This window comes from Sabethes cyaneus, chromosome 1, assembly GCF_943734655.1.
Source record: "Sabethes cyaneus chromosome 1, idSabCyanKW18_F2, whole genome shotgun sequence".
NCBI classification, from domain to species: Eukaryota; Metazoa; Arthropoda; class Insecta; order Diptera; family Culicidae; genus Sabethes; species Sabethes cyaneus.
In genome coordinates, this window is record NC_071353.1 from 82,145,232 (window position 1) to 82,168,912 (window position 23,681).

Below are 23,681 nucleotides of genomic sequence, written 5' to 3' on the forward strand. Positions count from 1 at the left end.
AAACCATTTATTGATTCGCAAGATGGACTAATTCGTGTCGGTGGGAGAATCAAAAATGCTCCAATACCGTACGACAGTCGACACCAAATGCTGTTGCCAGCAGGACATCCCTTTACAGAAGCGTTAATAAGAAGTTTACATCGTACGAGCTTACATATCGGACAGAAGAGTCTTCTAGCTGTAGTCCGTCAGAGATTTTGGCCGTTGCGAGTAAAATCTACCATTCGAAAAATTATCGGCAGTTGTATTATCTGTTTTCGTGCTAATCCCTCAAGGTCCGCTCAGTTAATGGGTGATTTACCATCGTATCGAGTCCGTCCAGCACCCATCTTTGCTTATACAGGTGTGGACTACGCAGGGCCATTCTCGATCAAATCATTTACCAGTGGACGAAAACCGTTGGTAACGAAAGGTTATGTAAGCTTATTTGTGTGTATGTTGACACGAGCAATTCACGTTGAGCTGGTGTCGGATTTAACTACAGACGCATTTTTGGCCGCTTTGCGACGTTTCACGAGTCGTCGCGGATTACCATGCAAAATGTTCTCAGACAATGCCACGAATTTTATCGGGGCACAGAGTGAAATGGAGGAATTATTACGACTTTTCAACAACCAACAAGAAGCCAAGAAAATCACCGATTATTGTAAGAGTCACGGAATTGACTGGTCTTTTATTCCACCACGAAGCCCCCATTTTGGTGGGATTTGGGAGGCCGGAGTTAAGCAGGTAAAGCACCACCTTACACGAATCGTCGGAAGTTGTCTGTTATCTTATGAGGAACTATACACTACCCTGACTCAGGTAGAAGCTGTCCTGAATTCGCGACCTCTGGCGCCGTGCTCAGATGATCCAAGTGATCTTACAGCGATTACGCCTGCCCATTTTTTAATTGGGCATGAGATGCAAGCAATTCCCGAACCATCCTATTTAGACTTGAAACAATCCACACTATCACGTTGGCAGCTGGTTCAAACCCTATTTCAACATTTTTGGAGAAGATGGACGGCTGAGTACTTACCGGAGTTGCAGAACAGGTCAAAGTGGACGAAGACGATCGAGATTCCAGTAGGTGCTCTTGTGTTGATGATCGATAAAAATGCTCCCCCCTTTCTGTGGCCGCTTGGAAGAGTTACAATGCTGCACCCTGGTAAAGACGGAGTAACTCGTGTTGTGACGTTGAAAACTTTGAAAGGCGAGTATAAAAGGGCTGTCACCGAGATATGTCTGCTTCCGCTAAAGGGCAAAGAGGATTAATTGAAACCCACTTTCAACGCCGGGAGGATGTCGTGGAGAGAAATTGACGGTTTACTGGCAGCTCTGATTAATATCTTACAAATACATTTACTTATAAAAACGGAGAAATAAAGGCTCATAAGCATTGTTAATTTCATTCGAAGAAGACGCGTTTTTTTATGTCTTGCAAAATTATTACAGTCCACTAATTGTTTGAAGGTACAAGACCCACGGAAGATAAAATTCAAGCCATATTAGATCCGGCCGCCTAAGAGTTTAACTGAGTTAAAATCCTTAATGGGTATGATAAACTTCGTGGGAAAATTCATTCCAAATCTGGCAACACTAACGTCAAATATGCGTCAGCTTCTAATTAAGGGTGTTACGTTTATTTGGAATCAGGAACATAGTGACGAATTGGTTAAAATTAAGTCGATATTAGGTAGAGTTGAATCTTTGGGATTCTACGACCCAAGAGACGAAACTCTGTTAGTGACCGACGCTAGCCCTGTTGGACTCGGCTGTATTCTCATTCAAGTGAAAAACGGAATCTCTCGGGCAATTTACTGTGCATCCAAGAGCTTGGCTGCACATGAAAGGAAATATTGCCAAACTGAAAAAGAATGCTATGCTATAGTGTGGGCTATGGAGAAACTTTATATGTATCTATATGGGAAGCATTTTACTCTAATAACCGATTGTAAACCATTACAATACCTATTCAACCGAGTCCGATCAAAACCATCTGCATGGATTGAACGGTGGATTTTAAGGCTACAAGCGTTCGATTTTGATGTCTAATATGAACCTGGAGATAAAAATTTGGCAGACACATTCTCTCGACTTTCGATATATGATTCGGACACCAAAGGAGAAACGGATATAATTAGTTGGTTGGCGAAAGAAATGATGCCAATAGCAATAACCGTTGGCGAAGTAGAACACGAGAGCTTGAAAGATGATGATTTAAACAAAGTAAGAGAAGCGCTTTCTTCAGGAGTGTGGGACGATGTTCCAGTGCAATATAGGGCTAAAACAATCAAAGACGACTTGACAGTATATGGTGGATTAATCTTAAGAGGCGATCGAATAGTGATTCCCAGAAGTCTACAAGAGAAAATAGTACAACTAGGACATCTAGGACACCAAGGCAGCACTGGAATAAAAGCTCACATTAGAACAAAAGTTTGGTTTCCTGAAATGGATAAAATGGTGGAGAATGTAGTACACAACTGTAAACCTTGCAAGATGACCTCCTTGCCCGATAAGCCCAATCCAACCATTCGTCGAATACCAACGAAACCATGGCAAGATTTGGCTATGGATTTTAAGGAAGGTTTACCTTCGGGAAAATCGTTGTTAGTTGTTGTTTGCTATACAAGCCGTTTCATTCAAATTGAACCGATGAAACCAGCTACATCACAAAAAGTAATTAGTGCATTGCTGAGAATGTTCGCCAGCTTTGGCATACCACGCTCGATAACCGCTGATAACGGTCCACAGTTCAGATCGACAGAGATGAAGCAGTTCTGTAAGAGCTATGGTATACATTTGAATCTCTCTACTCCATACTGGCCAGAACAGAATGGAGCTGTTGAGCGACAGATGAGGAACCTCGGGAAACGAGTGAAAATTAGCGTAATCCAGGACACGGACTGGGAAGCCGATCTATTTGATTATTTGCTGATGTATCATTCCACACCGCAGGAAACAACAGGCATTTCACCGGGCCAGATGATGTTTGGTCACGAGCTGAGAAATACTGTTCCGTCCCTTGAGAAAAAGGAAGCCCTAGAGTGGGAAGAAGCGAAAGACCATGACATGATTTCGAAGGAGAAAGTTAAAAATCGAGCTGACGAGCGCCGAAATGCTAAGCCACATTCACTTAAACAGGGTGATATAGTTATCATGAGAAATCTAAAATTAGGGTCATTAGAACCGCGATTCAGAGCGGATGAATATGAGGTCGTAGAAATTAAAGGAGGAGAAGTATCAGTCAGGTCTAAGGACAATGGTAATATCTACATTAGGAACAGTAGCCATTTGAAAAAGCTAGAAAATCCTAGACAATCCACAAGATCAGGAAACCAAGGACAGGGAAGATGAGAACGATGAGGATTCAGATGTGAAGCAGGTTGAATTAAATAAGCGTAGAGGTCAAATGCCAAAAAGATTCGAAAACTTTGTTTTGTAGAGATTGCAGCTCCCCAAAAAGCTACATTGATGTCAAATTACCTTGATAATAAATATATGTATAAAAAAAAGAAAAACAAGGAGAGATGTATCGGTGTATATATATATTGGTGAGATCGTTGCATAGCGACGTGTTGGTAAGTACATCCAGTACGATTGCTCTAAGATCGGGGGTTCAGTTGAAGACACGCAGTCGGGGCGAACAGTCGGTTGAGCCAGAATAAGGTCGTGCTCGCGAGGTTCGGGTTAAGTCAGTACAATATGTAAAAGTACGACGTTTAGAAAGGAAAGGAAATTTTTTTAAAAGTAATCATGTCTCACCCACACAATTGTGTGGGCTCGGGCTTAAAGGGTTAAGAAGACCAACAGTAAAAAAATCAATGCGGTTGTTACCAGCAGCATACAAACTTTTACAAAAATCCCAGAACGAAAATAATTCTGCAACAGATAGCGCAACAGACGTGGACGAGGTCCTGTGAAATTATTATGAATATGTACGAATAATAAAACCCTGATAACTTACTAAAACCAGCATGTATGTATGTAATTCATAATTGAAATAACCAAAATGCCCGGCCAAAATTTTTTGGTACACTTATACTACATTCTAACGCGGGTCAAGCGATGCTAACTTTAGCTGCCAGCAGGTGCCTATTTACGGAAAAAAATACTTGTAAAAACGGTAAAATTTATGCTTCATATGCATTTTTAAAGCAAATAAAGCAACATATGATGTAAATACACCTGTTAGAAAGTTACGTATTTTGATAGTATCCAAAAGTTTGTAGAACATGTCGAACCTGTTAGATGAGGTTTTGTGTACAAGAAGTTTAAAAAACTGATTTTAAGGGTGTCACGACAGAAAGTCAATTATATCTGGTTTTTGTGCCACTTTGAGTAAGAGTATGTAACTTACTCAAGGTGGCTTTTCCCAGTCCAATCTAATTTCATGAAGACGTAAAGTCGGATGAATTGAATTAAATGATAATAATAAAAATAATCAGCAAACAAACTTAGTTGCGCACCGGGCCGGCCACGACTAGCCAAAATACTGGAAATCTAAAATGCGTATTACCGATGATGAAAACTCTGAAATTTGTAATGAATCGCAAAACGGCGAACACATAGTGTTACACTGTAGCAGATTTGGGCCGATTCGAGCTAAATATACATTTGTCTGTAGATTGCAAACCTTAATAGGGTAAATGATTTTGAAATGGACCTAGTCGAATTCTGATCTTGAATGGACCTATTTTTAAATAAGAATTTTAGGATATAATTATCAAGTCTTTGTACTGTATTTAGCTTTTATGTTTATCTTTAATCATTTCTGAACGTAAATATGCTAAAATTAAATTAAAATTATAGCCAAAACCACTTTATTGCCGCTTATTTAAAAGTAGCTGTTTTTCAGCGTTTTGGCAGTCACCATAGAGTATTTTCAAACTGTTACTACCCGGAACCCTTCTGGTTTGAAATAAAACAATACTCTTAAAATGATGCTAAAATATGTGTAATTTCAATTTAGGTATTTAAAAGTTTAGTAAAACCAGTAAAATCTTCAAATTCCTTAAAAATGTTAACCCCCTTTTTTGATCTTGAATGGACCTAGTATTGATTTTAGAATGGACCTAGTTTTGCGCTCCGAGACATCACTGGCGGTAGCTATCATTGCCTACCACTAACGAGCTCGTCGTTGTATATTCATTGAAACTGCTTGTTGTCACTATAGTATCTCCGTTTATAATTAATCTATAAGCACGGGATATTGAAAGTAGGCTTGATTTATAGCCTAAATAAAAACTTAACTATATTGATAAAACTAACTATCACTCATCCTTTTTCGTAGTTCTTCATAGTGTTTATACATTGTAGCCTCTAGTTTTGAAACTAAAAAGTCTTCCTAATTAGTTAGCTAACATATGTCATTTTATGCTTAAGACAATATAAACTTAATTTATTCTCAGTATTGTACAAAAATTTTAACCATCATTGATTAAAAGATAAGATGGATCAAAAGATAGGAGGGATACTAACTGCCTTCTGTTAAGGGGGCATAGTACCTTTTCAATATTTTAAAACCTAAATTTTTTTATTGATTATTTCGAAAGATTAACATTTTGACCATATGTGTTTGAAGTCGTTTGCATGAATTCCAAGATAAGAGGGATACTAACTGCCTTCTGTTAAGGGGGCATAGTACCTTTTCAGTTTTTTAAAACCTAAATTTTTTTATTGATTATTTCGAAAGATTAACATTTTGACCATATGTGTTTGAAGTCGTTTGCATGAATTCCAAATATTGACAAAGTTACAGCTATTTGTACCGCGCATGTCTGGAGCGATTAAACAACGAGTAAAAACTTCAACGTCGTTTTTCTCGAAACCAGGTTTTGAAAGTCGGTACCATAAATATCTCAAGAACGGCTCAAGCAATTCTTATGATTCTTTTTTTGTTTGAAAGCCAACAAAATTATCTAGTGTTTGACCCATCCTTTTCTTGATATTGTAATTTTTGAATTTTTTAGAAATGTTTAGTCAATTTTTTCGCTTAAAAACCATACTTTTATGTTTCAATGTCCGCCATTTTGTTATGTGTTCGAATTCTAAAAAAGGATGGATCAAACACGAGATAATTTAATGTTCTTTCATGTCGTTTTGGAATTTTTCAATTCGGATAAGCCCCCCAGCGCCAATCCATGGTACCGCAATTCATGGTTTTTTTTGAACGACTATCTTCAAGGAGCCGTAGGGGCAAGGGGAAGAGGTTCCCTTATGAAAACAAAATTGCAAATATTAGTATAAAATGCAATGTTTCGAATGCAAAAAACCCGATTCAATTTGCCTTTCGCGTTATCGAGAAAAAATTATTTGAAATTAGGAAAAAAATATGGTGTAAAAGGTACTATGCCCCTTAAAAAAGAGCTATTTTTGCTTCATTTGCATTTAGCACAAAACCAATTACACTTAAATTTTTCAATTGGATTTTACGTATTTGTTTTAGCACGAAGCAAAAGTGTAATCTATATAATCTATATAAGTAATCTATATAAGTAGAGCAAAATTTTCCCAATTTGTTCGCCCTATGTAAAAAAATTCCCAAATTATGCTAAACGGGACAATTCTTGTATCATTAAAAGTAATGCACAGAAGAATGAAACAAGTTATTTGAGAATACAATTCTGATGATTTATATATAGCTTTATTGTATAGGAAACTCTAATATTGGAACTTCGAATTGAGTTACGAAGCTAATATTCCAAACTCTATTTCAAGTGGTTATCCCTGCTTAACTATCTACAGGCAACATTGTAAAAATGGTTTGAATCAAAAATTTTTTCATGGACAAATAACGTCCTGTATTTTCCATATAAATACAACAAAAAGTTTTGCTGTAAGTTTAAGTTTTGACAAAACTGAGAAATAGTTTAAACACGTTAATCAAGCATATACCAAAGCTTCAAAACACCTTTAGCGCGCTGACCGAAAACCCTAAGGCCAATAAAATTCAACCGGACAATGCAACCGGACTAACGTTGTACTACGTCATCCGTGGTCGTATCTTATACACAACCCCTCTGATTTTTTTCTTGGGGGATGTAAATTTTTCTTTAAGCACCTCTCCCCTCTGACTTGTGACAAAATTAATACCTCCTTGTCCACCGAAATTGAGTGACTCTGAGATCTAAAATATTCATTTTTGAAACTTCCTATTTTCTATCTGGTACAGTTCTTCATCGACTATCATTTAAAATTAAAACCTAGTATCTAAGCTTACCTTTAAATCTAGTAGAATTACCAAGTCTAATTTTTTCAAGCACCATTTACAGTATGATTTCGAATTTGACAACAAATGCGTGTCGCCTATGTTGCCAAAATCGAAACCGTGGCAAAATCTAGACCATTTTTCAACTGAAAAAATTGCATATAAATATGTCAAAAATTGAATAATTACCACTAATTAACGAATTTTTTACGATTGCAACGGTTTTATATTCAAAATGTTCAACAGGGGCTGTCGCAAACCTTTAGATGCTTTGCAGTAAAACGTAGTCCTACATCAGTAAAAATCTGACCTTTCGAAATATGTATTCACTAAATAAAAGCTCGAACCCCACTGTACTTGATAAACTACGTTTAATACAAGTTATATTACATATTTTTAATGAATGGTTTAAATTTTTGAAACTAATAGGCGACATAATTTTCTTATGACGTGGAAATCGTTTCAGGTAATAATAAATTCCCAATATACAAATGTCACACACAGATACATACACAACGCATATCAAGTCACTGAAACATTGTTCAATTGTTGGGCTGACATAAAAACAAGATCCTCGGTGACTGTGACCGATTTCAAATTTTTCAACCGACTTTCATACCTTTCTAACAGAGTATAAGAAAGGTAAAAGCTGTTCAACCTTGTGTCCTATTAATAAATAACAGAAGTATAGTTGTACTATTAAAAAAAAATCTTTGTTATTATTTTGTTCATTTACATGGAAGAAACTATGACAATCCTAATTTAGGTCCATTTCAAAATCAAAAATAGGTCCAATTCAAGATCATGTTGGGTCCATTCAAGATCAAAAAAAGGCTTTGGCAAAAAACGATATATTTAATAAAAGTTTCATCAATTAGACATTTTTAAAGTACTGATAATGTAGAAAAAAGGTGGTACTTTCCAACAAATAGTAACATCACCACATATTATTTATAAATGACGAGTAAATTGAGCAGGAGTGCGAGTGGTGGTGTTAAAAAGCGCTAAATAGGTCCATTCAAGATCAATTACCCTACTAAATTATTAAATAGCAAAAATTAAACTGTTTCTTTCTTTCTTAAATTAAACTTTCAATGATTAATGATGATAAATTCCTATCAAAGTGCAGATTTTTTCCCGTGGTGACGTCCTAGGCAGCGGCTCAACTCTAATTACATTCCTCAGATATTTTAAGCATTATTCTGGTGTTACTTACCATACGGCCGTCTGCTTTATGCTTAGCCGTTGCTTTCCTGTGCTTGCGCCCTTATGCTGCATAATAGCATTGTTTAACAATTTGGGTGCATCTTCTATCGCTATGTTATTTTCCCAAATATCCGTGGCATGAGTTTTTGTCGATTCTTTTATCTTTTGAGTTACTTTGGGACGTTTGCTACTAGGAACAAGTTTTCTAATGTTAAGTTTGGCTTCCGGTTCCGCAACATGGTGAGCACTTCTCAAAGATAAGCAGAATTTAGGACTAGCTTGAAACTTTTCCTTCCGGGATAGTTTCAAATTATGATTTCTACGTAAATCATCCATCACGAATAATTCAGAATCCAATGTTGCTCCATCTCTACAAAATTTACATGCCTATTACATATTATGCTACTTTTATCACATAAACTTACCCCATAGATTCGTCTTCTCTTTGTTCACGCAAAAATTGTTCAACATCCGATACATCAACGTTTTTTCTCCATGAAGATTTATTTTTTCTCGAACCACGCCGCATTTTATATCTAAAAAAATCTTACAAAATGACCTTAACGTTAAATACAGGGGTTTGAAACGAACGTCAAATGCATATATGATTGCAGAATTGCAGTGTAACCGTTTTTTCCAGGGGTGAGAAACGAACGTCAAATGCATATGATTGCTGTGTAACCGTTTTTTCTGACGTTTCGGTCCGAGTGACAGCTTACGCTTTATTCAATGGAAATTCGTCTTGCCCAGGGGGGATCTATATTGCTGTCAGATTCCATACATGTGTGCGTTACCGCAGATGGTGTTTGGTCCATGACGTTTGTACTATGGACAGAGATGCCAGAAGTGAAGACATGTCTTCATTTTGAAGACATTTTTGTTACAAAGAAGACTTTTATTTTGAAATGTCTTCACTTGAAGACATGTCTTCACCATGCAATTCAAATGGGTAAAAAAATCTGGAAAGCCGAAAGAAGACAAATGAAGACATTTTTCTTGATTTGTGAAGACTTTTCAAAAAATCACCTGGCATCCCTGGTCATGGACCAAACGGCGTGTGATTGATTTCGAGCCAAGGGACTCGCAACTCTATTTTTGTTTGCTGCAGTTGACAGAAACTCAAACCCAAACACGCAGCGCAATTGTCGTTTGTATTGTTTTGATCCCGATAATGGATTTATCTGCTTTTTAGCGTAAATAAAACAAACTAATAAACTTTTCGGAAGCTACATATACAGGTAAGAGCAGCAAATCGGTAAGAAAAAAAGTAGCAAGAGCGGCATTGAAAATTATGGTCACCTGCCTGCCCCTTCACATGTGAGTTTCACAATTCCTTATCGATAGATCCCCCCTGGTCTTGCCAGCGAAGTATTTGAAGGATGCTCTCTTCCCTCCTACATAAGAAAGAGATAGCGTGATTAAATACCCTTGGTTTTTTCAAGGGTATGTAATCATGCTATCTCTTTCTCATGTAGGAGTGAAGAGAGCATCAACTAGTTCGCTGAAAATTAGAATTTCCATTGAATAAAGCGTTAGCCGTCACTCGGACCGAAACGTCAGAAAAAACGGTTACATTGCAATCATATGCATTTGACGTTCGTTTCAAACCCCTGATGGGTTTTTTCTGACGTTTCGGTCCGAGTGACGGCTAACGCTTTATTCAATGGAAATTATTCTAAAGGCCCATCAGATACAATGCATACGGATTTTACTACGTTGCGGCAATGTGACAGTTTTTCCATGTGGGTTTTCTGTCGAATATCCGCAACTAGAGTGACTATACAGAGTGGCGACAATGTCAAAATTGGAATGATAATTATCTGTCAGTGTCATTCCAATCGAGCAGACGACCTATCCAACGCGTATGCAGGAAAGAGAAAGAAAAACCTATAGGATAAACCGCATCGCATACATTTGGGATGATTTGGCGCCACTCTGTATATAGTCACTCTATCCGCAACGTAGTAAAATCCGTATGCATTGTGTTTGGGCCTTAATTGCCAACGAACTAGTCAGGGGTAGAGTGACTATATACAGAGTGGCGACAATGTCAAAATTGGAATGATAATTATCTGTCAGTGTCATTCCAATCGAGCAGACGGCCTATCCAACGCGTATGCAGGAAAGAGAAAGAAAAACCTTGGAAAAACCGCATTGAATCAAGCATTGAATACATTTAGGATGACTCTGTACACGGTAAAAAATCGTCACGTCCATTTTAAGTGTTCTTGCATTTAAATCAATTTGTTGTGCAGCACTATACAAATCGAAATGATTTTGTGTTGATTTTTGAGAGTTTTCAAATTTTTAAACAAGAAACTATCTATTGAAAACTATTCAATGGATATCACCATCGAATTGTAATGCATATCTATAGAATATGCAATTATTTTTTTCGTAATTTACAAATGTCAAAAAATCGCGAAACATGAAAGCAGCTTTCACCAATCGGAAGCAAAATTAGAAACCTAAATGGAGAAAATACGTTTTCGTTCCAAATTATTGCTCTTCTAGAGTGTAAGTATAACGAAATTATACCTGTGATCATAATTAATAAATTGCTAACTGTTTTCAGGTTATGGAATTGATCACACGAGCATTGATTGATAGCAGCAATCAACCCGAGATCAACTTTATTTAGACATCAGAGTATTAAACACAGGAATCCGGTTACTATCAGCGATTGAGGTTTTATTTGTATTATGTTTTGTATGTAATAGAGGTTTTCCGTCAAAAATTTTTTTTCACTAAATGTTCGGTTTTGACTCCTAGAAATGATACCCATATAAAACTTTCTTTATTAAAGCCTCTAACTACTGTAAAAATGGTAAACGGTTGGTAAACGGCTAGATAATGCGGAATATAGACCCCATAGTGGTCGTTAGCCTCTTATCCAGCAACTCCGATCCCGACCTCCTCGTGGTACCAGCCGGAATACGAGCAACCTTAGCGGAGATCGGGTAACCAACCCCGGTGGAAACTAAGGTCGTATACTAACCGGGAAGGAGGTAGTGAGTCTCGGCACTATAAGATGGCAGCCCCATCACGAGACTCGGTTGTGTTGCCCCAGTACGGCTACACACCTAAACAACACAAACTAACAACATTCAAGCATTTTCGGAGCGGAATATTCGGCATCGACCTAGGCGACGAAATAAGGACGACGAATGGAGACTCGGGACTTGGAACTGCAGATCGCTAAATTTCGCAGGTTGCGAGCGGGTGCTGATTGAACAGCTGGAACCCCGCAAACTCGGCATCGTAGCTCTGCAGGAAATCTGTCGCAAAGGAGAGAAGGTATGGAAGATACGTGGCGGAAAGGCCCAGTTTTACCAGAGCGGTGGCGCTACCTACGAACTGGGAACGGGCTTTGTAGTGCTGGGCGGAATGCAGGATCGCGTGATAGATTGGAAGGCGATCAACGAGAGAATGTGTGTATTGAGGATAAAGGGCCGTTTCTTCAATTATAGCATCATTAACGTGCACTGCCCGCACGAAGGTAGACCCGACGATGAGAAAGAAGCGTTCTACGCGAGGCTGGAGGCTACGTACGACAGCTGCTCGTCACGGGACATCAAGATCGTCATCGGGGATATGAACGCCCAGGTCGGTAGGGAAGAAATGTATAGACCGGTGATAGGACCCCATAGCCTGCACACCGACACAAACGATAACGGCCAACGATGTATAAACTTCGCAGCTTCCCGAGGCCTGGTGATCCGAAGTACCTTTTTCCCGCGCAAGGATATCCACAAAGCCACCTGGAGATCACCTGACCAACGTACAATGAACCAAATTGACCACGTTCTCATAGAGGGCCGGTTCTTCTCTAACATCACGAACGTACGCTCCCGTCGGGGTGCGGATATTGATTCTGACCATTACCTAGTAGCAGTACATGTGCGCTCAAAGCTGTCCACCGTATACCGGACACGTCAAAGCCGCCCTCCTCGGCTGAACATCAGGCAGCTAGATAACCCACAAGCTGCCGAGAACTACGCGCGAGTACTGAATGAGGCACTGCCTTCTTCCGAGGAGTTAGGTGCTTCAAACCTCGAAGACGGTTGGGGCAGAATACGCTCGGCCATCGGAGAGGCCGCTACCGCGGCACTAGGTATTGAGCCTCGGAGTACACAAAATGATTGGTTTGATGGGGAATGCCAACAAGCGGTGGAGGAGAAAAAAAACGCTTGGAAAAATTATCTAAGTATTGCCACTAGAGAGAACCTGGCCAAGTACCGACGAGCTAGGAACCAGTTGACCACGATCCTGAGGAGAAAAAAGCGCCAAAAGGAGGACAGAGATCGTGAAGAATTAGAACAACTATTCCAAGCTAATGACACGCGCAAGTTTTATGAGAAGGTGAACCAAACTCGGAAGGGCTACACACCGAAACCTGACATGTGTAGGGACGAGGGAGGGAATCTAATTACAAACGAGCGCGAGGTGGTCGACAGGTGGAAGCAGTTCTTCGATGAACACCTCAATGGCGAAGTCGCAGAAGGAGGCGGAACGGAAATTAACCTAGGAGCGCCCATGGAAGATAGTGATGTCCTAGCACCTGATCTCCAAGAAGTCAAACGAGAAATCAGGTTGCTGAAGACCAATAAAGCCGCTGGGAAGGACCGCCTACCGGCAGAGCTTTATAAACATGGCGGGGAAACGCTAGCAAAGGCTCTACACTGGGTTATTTCGAGGATTTGGGAGGAGGAAAAGCTACCGGAGGAATGGATGGAAGGAGTGGTTTGTCCCATCTACAAAAAGGGTGATCGGCTAGACTGCTGCAACTATCGTGGTATTACGTTGGTAAACGCCGCCTACAAGGTACTCTCCCAGATCCTGTTACGCCGGCTGTCACCGATAGCACAAGGTTTCGTAGGGAATTATCAGGCGGGTTTCATGGGGGCTCGCGCAACTACGGACCAAATGTTTACTATCCGACAGATCTTGCAGAAATGTCGGGAGTACAACGTGCCCACGCATCACATCTTTATCGATTTCAAAGCAGCATACGATACAGTCGATCGAGACAAGCTATGGCAGATAATGCACGAATACGGTTTTCCGGACAAACTGACGCGACTGATCAGAGCTACATTGGATCGAGTGATGTGTTTCGTACGCATCTCTGGGACACTCTCGAGTCCCTTCGAGACGCGACGAGGGTTGAGACAAGGTGACGGTCTATCCTGCATGCTGTTCAACATCGCTCTTGAGGGGGTGATCCGACGAGCGGGCATTGAAACGAGAGGCACGATTTTTACCAAGAGTAGCCAACTTCTAGGCTTTGCAGATGACTTCGATATCATAGCCAGGAACTTTGCGACGGCGGAGGCAATCTACGCCAGACTGAAAGCGGAGTCTAGGAGAATTGGGCTAAAAATAAATGCGTCGAAGACCAAATACATGAAAGGAAGAGGCTCAAAGGAAACAAATGCGCGCCTCCCACGGACGGTAACCGTTGACGGCGACGAACTAGAAGTGGTAGAAGAGTTCGTGTATTTGGGATCGCTGGTGACCGCGGACAACAACACTAGTAAGGAGATCTAGCGGCGCATCCAAGCGGGAAATCGGGCCTACTTTGCCCTTCGTAAAACGCTACGATCCGGAAGCATACGCCGCCGCACGAAGCTAACAATGTACAAAACCATTATTAGACCGGTAGTTCTTTATGGACTTGAAGCCGTGACGCTGCTTACGGAGGACATACGCGCCCTTGCCGTGTTTGAGCGGAAAGTGCTGCGGACGATATTTGGCGGAGTACAAACTGAAAGCGGAGAGTGGCGGAGGCGTATGAATCACGAGCTACAGGCACTGCTTGGGGAGATTCCCATCGTACATCTAGCGAAAGTTAGCAGGCTACGGTGGGCCGGACACGTCGTAAGGATGCCGGACGACAGTGCGACGAAAACGGTCCTCTTCAACAACCCCACCGGCACCAGGAACAGGGGGGCCCAACGTGCACGATGGCTCGACCAGGTCGAAAGCGATTTGCGACTTCTGAGACGACTAGGAAATTGGCGACGAGTGGCCCAAGACCGAGTTGAATGGAGACGAGTGCTTGAAACAGCACGAGCCACCCCGGCTCTATGCTGCTAAAGAAGAAGAAGAAGTACTGTAAAAATGAAAAACTAAAATACGTATATTTCAACCGGTCACTTCTCGGATGTCTTACATGCCTTTTTGTACCAGTGTCCTCTATTTTCACCACTTCGAAACCATTTGTGCCACTCTTTACTCTTGTGGCAAGCAACAAACGAAATGAAAAAGAAGGTAATCATTAGCTTTTCATTCGTTTTATCCTTTTCACTCTACCGCTGATACACATATGTCAAAAACTGTTATGCAATGCTGCCAGAAAATCTGAAAATTTTGATAAACAGTGCAGCCGAAACGAATTTTTTAAAACTCAACATTCGTGATTTGGTGAAAAGAAACTCAACATTCTTGCAATTTGCATTGTTTAAAAAATCGTAGTAAATTCTAGGGTCAACGAAAAAAATATATTTTTGCACCATTGTCACTCGTATTGGGAGTACTTTTGAGAAAAAATAAGAAAAGGAGGGGTATGATCTGACGGAAAACCTCTATTATGAATATAATTATGTAATTGTTCAATTATGAGTAATAAATAAAGCAGCTTTACGAAAAATCAACATAAAATCCTTTCTATCCATTTGACAGTTCAAAAGTTCAAAAGAAAGCACGTTCGAAATTAAAGTGATTTTCTGTTGATTTCATCATACTTTGTGTTGATTCATTTTCAATAAATTTTCATTTCGAATTGTAATGTTTGGCAAGTAGTCCGAATTCAACGGTAAATCACTGCGCTTCAACGTGACAATTTTTTACCGTGTATAAAGTCACTCTAGTCAGGGGTTTAAAAGATTTGAAACGAACGTCAAATGCATATGATTGCAAGGGTCTGTAATCATGCTATCTCTTTCTCATGTAGGAGTGAAGAGAGCATCCTTCAACTAGTTCGCCGGAAATTAGAATTTCCATTGAATAAAGCGTTAGCCGTCACTCGGACCGAAACGTCAGAAAAAACGGTTACATTGCAATAGATCATTACACGGGAACTCCTAACCACACTTTTTTGACAGCACTTGGTGGTTTGTTTACGTGGTGTTAAATTTTGAATTGAGTTTTCTATCTTTGTCCGGCAGATAATGATAGAAATTTATAGTTTTTATTGAAGAGAAAGTGCCTTACATGCATTTTACAGAAATTGATGCAGTAATCCTTCACGAAATTTCAAATCGAAACTGCTGGATATGACAAAAACATGTAAACAAACCACCAAGTGGTGTCATTTGACGGCAAAATGACGTCATCGCAAAATGATCTATCATATGCATTTGACGTTCGTTTCAAACCCCTGTATGATTGCAGTGTAACCGTTTTTTCTGACGTTTCGGTCCGAGTGACGGCTAACGCTTTATTCAATGGAAATTCTAATTGCCGGCGAACTAGTTGAAGGATGCTCTCTTCACTCCTACATGAGAAAGAGATAGCATGATTACATACCCAATAGAAAATTTTGACAGATGCTGTTTTACGCATCTATCGACGAAATAGGATGCCGAAGAAATCAACCTATTAATCAACCGACTTCGTTGGATCGCGTTGGGTGGTTGTCTCCGTCACCCGACGCATTGGTATATTTAATCTGTTACCGTCGGGTAACGATTAAATCAGATGATGATCGGTTTACTCTGTACAGAATGATGTTTTGACAGCTAAGTCTGATTGATTTTTGAACAAGGCCAGTTTTCTTCTAATTAACTTCCCGATAAAAAATCCCCCCTACTTTTCCCCCGATTTAGTAGGTTCGCGTCGGCTGAATCGCCCGATTTTGGACCCGACGAATCGGCCGATTGTTGCAACGACGCTTGTGGGAGTTTAACAGGGCGATCTACCGATTCGTCGGTATGTTTAATCGATCGACAAAAACCGACTAAATTGGCTGTTTAGTCGGGTGATGAAATAAAGGTGTCTGATGGAACCAAACGAAATAGGTTGATTAATCGGGAGATAAAATTTGTCAATATACCGACGAAATAGGTGGATTAATTGGTGTATGTAGTTAACTTGCCTACCAAAGCCGATCAAATCGGTGGAGGAATCAGATGACGAAATACGTAAATCATACGAAATAGGTGGATTAATCGATGGAGGAAATTTTGTAACCTACGGAACCATACGAAATAGGTCGATTATTCGGGACATAAAATTTATCAATACAGACAAAATAGGGGGATCAATTTGAGCATTATATTGAAGTCTATAGAACCAAACCTAATTCTAATAAAAATGCTCCTAATAATGCCCTGAAAGTGACCCTCTTCAACAACTCCTCTTGCCTCAGGAACAGAGATGCCCACCGTGAGGTATCGCTCGACCAGTTTAAAAGCGACTTTCGACTTCTGAGAATTGGCGACCAGCGGCCCAAGACCGAGTTGAACGAAGAAGACTGCTTGAAATAGCACGAGCGACGTCGGCGCGATGACAACCTGTAACGATCAGAAGGTAATTAATTGGAATCGAAAAAAGTTGTTCATTGAAGAAATTTCTCTCTTCTGCGGAACATACGCGAACACTTATATTGACTCCTATAGTTTAATTTCACTAACCTGCTCATCCTTCATGAAGCCAATCGATCAATTTCCTCCGCAGAACCAATCCGTTCCCATCGTGACAAAGGAGATGAACTTGTCGCAGGACCTTTTCGATTCCATGCCTCATTGACGGCGACGCAGATCCGGTCGGAGTTCCTTTAAGGAAGATATAAACCGAGTCAAGAGCAGCTTGTTACTGGACCTAACCTCTATCTCCGTTGTGTGGCTCCACAATCCGATAGGAAAAAATAGTCGCACGATAATTTTCAGTGCGAAATTCCAACTAAAATAGCGGTAATAAGTTACAAATTCAATGCAGCTGTCTTTTTATGTAAAGGATACTTACCTAGCTATTCAAATAAAGAACAAGTAAATTAGAAGTAAACTGGCCTTGTTCGAAAAGCAATCAGACTTAGCTGTCAAAACATCATTCTGTACAGAGTAAACCGATCATCATCTGATTTAATCGTTGCCCGACGGTAACAGATTAAATATACCAATGCGTCGGGTGACGGAGACAACCACCCAACGCGATCCGACGAAGTCGGTTGATTAATAGGTTGATTTCTTCGGCATCCTATTTCGTCGATAGATGCGTAAAACAGCATCTGTCAAAATTTTCTATTGGGTTGTTCTTTATTTGAATAGCTAGGTAAGTATCCTTTACATAAAAAGACAGCTGCATTGAATTTGTAACTTATTATCGCTATGTTAGTTGGAATTTCGCACTGAAAATTATCGTGCGACTATTTTTTCCTATCGGATTGTGGAGCCGCACAACGGAGATAGAGGTTAGGTCCAGTAACAAGCTGCTCTTGACTCGGTTTATATCTTCCTTAAAGGAACTCCGTCCGGATCAGCGTCGCCGTCAATGAGGAATGGAATCGAAAAGGTCCTGCGACAAGTTCATCTCCTTTGTCACGATGGGAACGGATTGGTTCTGCGGAGGAAATTGATCGATTGGCTTCATGAAGGATGAGCAGGTTAGTGAAATTAAACTATAGGAGTCAATATAAGTGTTCGTGTATGTTCCGCAGAAGAGAGAAATTTCTTCAATGAACAGCTTTTTTCGATTCCAATTAATTACCTTCTGATCGTTACAGGTTGTCATCGCGCCGACGTCGCTCGTGCTATTTCAAGCAGTCTTCTTCGTTCAACTCGGTCTTGGGCCGCTGGTCCTCAATTCTCAGAAGTCGAAAGTCGCTTTTAAACTGGTCGAGCGATACCGCACGGTGGTCATCTCTGTTCCTGATGTAGGAAGAGTTGTTGAAGAGGGCCACTTTCAGGGCATTATTAGGAGCATTTTTATTAGAATTAGGTTTGGTTCTATAGACTTCAATATAATGCTCAAATTGATCCACCTATTTTGTCTGTATTGATAAATTTTATGTCCCGAATAATCGACCTATTTCGTATGGTTCCGTAGGTTACAAAATTTTCTCCATCGATTAATCCACCTATTTCGTATGATTTACGTATTTCGTCATCTGATTCCTCCACCGATTTGATCGGCTTTGGTAGGCAAGTTAACTACATACACCAATTAATCCACCTATTTCGTCGGTATATTGACAAATTTTATCTCCCGATTAATCAACCTATTTCGTTTGGTTCCATCAGACACCTTTATTTCATCACCCGACTAAACAACCAATTTAGTCGGTTTTTGTCGATCGATTAAACATACCGACGAATCGGTAGATCGCCCTGTTAAACTCAGCGGGGTGGTGTGGTTGTCAAACTACATACATTGTACATGTCCCACTCATTGATTTTGGTACTTTTGGTTCTGGTGCCTACTTAAAAGTTTATTCATTTTCAGACTACCGAAATTGATTAGAAAGCAGTTAAACACAGCCTTTTAGCTATAATTTAAGTAATATTAGCTGTTATTTTCGGTAAACTGGCTGGTTCCAAGTTGTCGCCGTCTATGGATGTTTAGCCCGCAAAATTTTGACAATTTCACACCCCTGGTTAAACTCCCATAAGCGTCGTTGCAACAATCGGCCGATTCGTCGGGTCCAAAATCGGGCGATTCAGCCGACGCGAACCTACTAAATCGGGGGAAAAGTAGGGGGGATTTTTTATCGGGATACCCTTGATGATTACCAGGGGTTTGAAACGAACGTCAAATGCATATGATTGCAATGTAACCGTTTTTTCTGACGTTTCGGTCCGAGTGACGGCTAACGCTTTATTCAATGGAAATTTTAATTTCCGGCGAACTAGTTGAAGGATGCTCTCTTCACTCCTACATGAGAAAGAGATAGCATGATTACATACCCTTGAATTACATACCCTTGGTTGAATACCAACGGAGTACCACACTGAGAAAACTTTTCGTATAATTTCTTAGAGTGACTATATACAGAGTGGCGACAATGTCAAAATTGGAATGATAATTATCTGTCAGTGTCATTCCAATCGAGCAGACAACCTATCCAACGCGTATGCAGGAAAGAGAAAGAAAAACCTAGGATAAACCGCATTGCATACATTTGGGATGACTTGGCGCCACTCTGTATATAGTCACTCTATAATTTCTATGTGTTTCACACATAGATTTTTTCCAAGTGCCCAATAAATAACTTTATGTGCCAAACAGTTACCATTTATGTGTTTTTAAAATTTACCTTTAAAATTTGCACATACTTTTCATATGCATATAATTTTCATGTGTACTTCTGGGCGGATTGTGTTTATATGTGGCACATAATAATCATAAGGATTTTCACATGGAAATTTTCCACTAGTTAGATGCGGATTATTTTGAGTGCAAACTGTAAGACCAAACCAGCGGGGTGCTATCCCTATCTTAACGAACGGTGTTTGACAGTCGACTTAACGACGGGCGCTATTGCAAGAAAACAGGGGCTTGCGATGGGTGCTATGTTTTTGTTGCCAACATCTCAGCACATCTCGACAAAGGTTGGCAGCAAATTTACCTGTCAGACGGGCTCTGAGATGATGTGCTGAGATGTATAGTTACTATACACACTTAAACAGTTCGGTAAAATTTACCGAAATCTAAACAGCTGAACGTTCGGTAAAAATTTCGGTAGTGCATATCGACGTTTACGGACCTTTGGTAATATTTGGTGCAATAAAAAATTTTACCGAACGTTCTGCTGTTTAGATTTCGGTAAAATTCTACCGAATTCGGTGCTTTTTTTTAAGTGTGTATATATAGTTCGGCGGATACAAAAATCGGGAGCCAATTAAACGTCAAAAGCGGAGCCAAACGTTTTTCAAAATTCGAATTGTGGGAGTAATGGTAATAAACACACTTTATTTTCATAGAACTAGTCATTTTCAACACCCGCTAGTGATTATTTTCCGTAAAAACCTGCACATTTCTCCATAATTTCAAATTTAATTTCAAAAATCAGTGATGCCAACTCGCCTGGTTTTCTATCCGCCGAACTATATATATAGTAACTATAATGAGATGTTGGCAACAAAAACATGGCACACATCGCAAGCCCCTGGACCAAACAGACCTGAGAGAGATTCGCGAAGAGGAAAAATTCTAACGTCAGCCATAGAGTGACTATATACAGAGTGGCGACAAGTCATCCCAAATGTATGCAATGCGGGTTTTCCAAGGTTTTTCTTTCTCTTTCCTGCATACGCGTGGATAGGTCTAGAGTGACTATATACAGAGTGGCGACAAGTCATCCCAAATGTATGCAATGCGGGTTTTCCAAGGTTTTTCTTTCTCTTTCCTGCATACGCGTTGGATAGGTCGTCTGCTCGATTGGAATGACACTGACAGATAATTATCATTCCAATTTTGACATTGTCGCCACTCTGTATATAGTCACTCTAGATAGGTCGTCTGCTCGATTGGAATGACACTGACAGATAATTGAAGATAGAATTAACAAAAGGGCGAATGTCGCAAGCGTAAACAAACCGAGTGAGGGTTGATTTCCCTATGCTCACAGAACAGAAGTGGAAGTTCGAACAATCGTTCGAGCAAAACCTGGCATCTACGCTCTGGTCTAAAACTCTACCAATAAGTAAGAACTTTGACGAGTTTTTGTTTTGAGTGCACTTGTCATTCAAAATCTCGTCTAAACGAAATTCCTCAACTCGTCTAAATATTTCAGCTTTACTTCGCACATAGGAGTATTTTATGCAAAATGTTGGCCATAAGTCCAAAATGGAAAATGCATGATTTTATCAAAATATCGTATCTATTATCACAATAGGGCCTACTAGTCACATTAGTATTGTTCTATGCAGGATTGATTGATTTTTTTTTTCACAGAGTATGCTGTTATTTTGGATAGCAGTTTTCAAGAAGCATCCTATCGTTCGTGGGTATATAAACCTGAAAATCTGAATGAAATATTATTTTTAAATAATTTTATCTAGCTTTTTACGAGCCGTATTGGTGAACCGTATAATCTGTGTTAGTGTTCGTAATATTTGGACAGTATTTTTGACATTTCGTAATTACATCGCACGTTTTCTTTGCGCACGTTCACGTTAAAACGTGCGGAAAGAAAACGTGCCATGTATTTAGGAAATGTCAAAAATGCTATCCAAATATTACGAACGCCGTCCGCCATTATGGCATGTAAAAAGCTGGATATGCATTTATATATCCATCAGCTTCTTCGAGCCATAATGGCGACTGTCATTCGACTCAATTCGACAAGAACAAAATATATTTGTCATTATGTTTACGTATATATGTATGCACGCATGTACATATGCATATACAAGCATAGGCGTCACACACACAAACCAATTTTATGTCACATACACAAACCAGTTAGCACCGCCTAGTTAGCGTCGAGGTACGATGCTGGTCTAACAAGCCAGTCGTCGTATGTTCGAATCTCGGCTACACTGAGAAAACTTTTATGTGCCAAACAGTTATCATTTATGTGCAAGCGATAAATTAACACATACTATTCATACGCGTATAATTTTTATGTGTATTTCTGGGAGGATTATGTTTATATGTGGCTCATGATAATCATATGGAATTCCATATTGTTGATTGCAAGGAAGATTGTCTAATCAATAAGTGCGCAATCGCTCTTAAAAGTGCTATTTTGGCTTAAATCGTTTCGGTCTCTTAGGTGCACTTATTGCTTGGAATGTAACGAAAAAGTGCGCCGAAGATACCAAAACGATTTAATGCAGGATCGCACTTTGGAGGGTACAATTTTCCTTGCAATCAGCAATATGGAAATTTACTATTAGTTATGTGCAGAATATTTTGAGTTTAGGTGGGGCTTGCTAGTTAGAGTCAGTAGGATCGTTGCACTGGCCCCGTAATTTTCCTGTATTCTAACAGCCGGCTGCGAAGTCTGTCGATAAAGAAGGGTAATGCCTAAAGACGGTATAAACCCTTGGCGTTGGCTTTTTACACAAACCAATTTAGATTCAATGGATTCGACCGCAATAAATTTTATGGAAAGCTCTAAGGTAACAAGTTTATATATTTTTGGATAGAACTAAGTGTAAATTCGACTATCTGAAGAACCTTAAGCGAAACTGAAATAAACTTTTTCTCGCCGAATAAGTCAACAAGAATAACATCACAGAACAGAAGTGGAAGTCCGAACGATTCGGCGATCAAAACGGGTAACAAATAGCGTTTTTGTTTTTTTAACCTGGGTTTATTGCAACCGACTACTAAATAAACAAACATTTTCGCGAGCATAAACAAACGTTTTCGGGTTTTCAGTGCATTGCTTATTGCGAGGTTCAAACTCTGAAAAAACTCAGTGTGAACCCGTCGTCTAAAAAGTGCAACCCAGAGCGAACCAACCTGAGTGAAAAAACAAACGTTTTGACAGCCGTTCGATTGGAACTAGAGCGAACCTAGATTGGACCTAAGCAAAAACAAAAACGGTAAAAGTCTTTTTTGTTTTTATTTTTCTTTGGGAAGGTTTTCGTATAGAAGCGAATAACAGCAATTTAAGCAGAACGCTCGCTGCCAATCGCATAGCAGCTTTCACATGCTTTTGTGTGCATTCGTATACGTTCGTGTGTTTTTGTGGAAAAAAAAAGTGACTCGCTACCGCCAGGTTCGCTAGTATCTGTAGAAATCTGTAGCATGTACGTGTTTGGATTTTTACTTCCATTTCTGTTCTGTGATAACATGTTAACCCCTCTAAGGTCTTTTCTATTTTCATAATGTCTATAGATAATGGCCATATGTCTTATGGTCCCGGAGTTATAACGGAGTTCTTTGGAGGACCGCGACATGGCTTTTTTAGATAGTTGCCAAATATTTAAAATTTGTTTGAAATCTGTTGATTTTTGTAAATGTATCATCGACTGTGGACATATAAGTTACTTTGCCGCAGTTACGAGCCATGGCGCGCACGGTCCGGATCCGGGGGGACACTATGAATCCGGAACCGGTTCCCATAAAGGGACATTTCAGCATCAGTAAAGTATGTCGTGTCGCATATCAAAAAACATCAGCATTCGATAAAACAGCGATTGGCGATCAGTTCATGTCTCAAGAGAAAAATTTGTGCGCTGCCGTCCGAATAGTTTTTTGGCTGATTGTTACGTGTCAGAGCGCAAATCGCGAAAGCGAATTTCTCAAAACTGTATTTCCAAAGTCGATGAGCATGATTTCTCGAAAAAACCTACACCGATCCACTTGAAACTTTTAAACAAGTTAT

The 23,681-nt window shown here is 39.8% G+C and overlaps 1 protein-coding gene across 1 annotated transcript in view; it reads right to left on the minus strand.

Moving 5' to 3' along the window:
• The window catches only part of LOC128732837 (ribosome biogenesis protein NOP53-like), a 218,470-nt gene extending 209,461 nt beyond the window's left edge, over positions 1-9,009 (minus strand). Inside the window, exons 1-2 of the mRNA XM_053826241.1 lie at positions 8,827-9,009; positions 8,412-8,771 (exon numbers count right to left, since the gene is read on the minus strand). Coding sequence (XP_053682216.1) covers positions 8,412-8,771; positions 8,827-8,930 — 464 coding nt within the window. The 5' untranslated portion in view covers positions 8,931-9,009. The remainder of the gene's footprint in view (positions 1-8,411; positions 8,772-8,826) is intronic.
• Between the last annotated feature and the right edge of the window lie 14,672 nt (positions 9,010-23,681).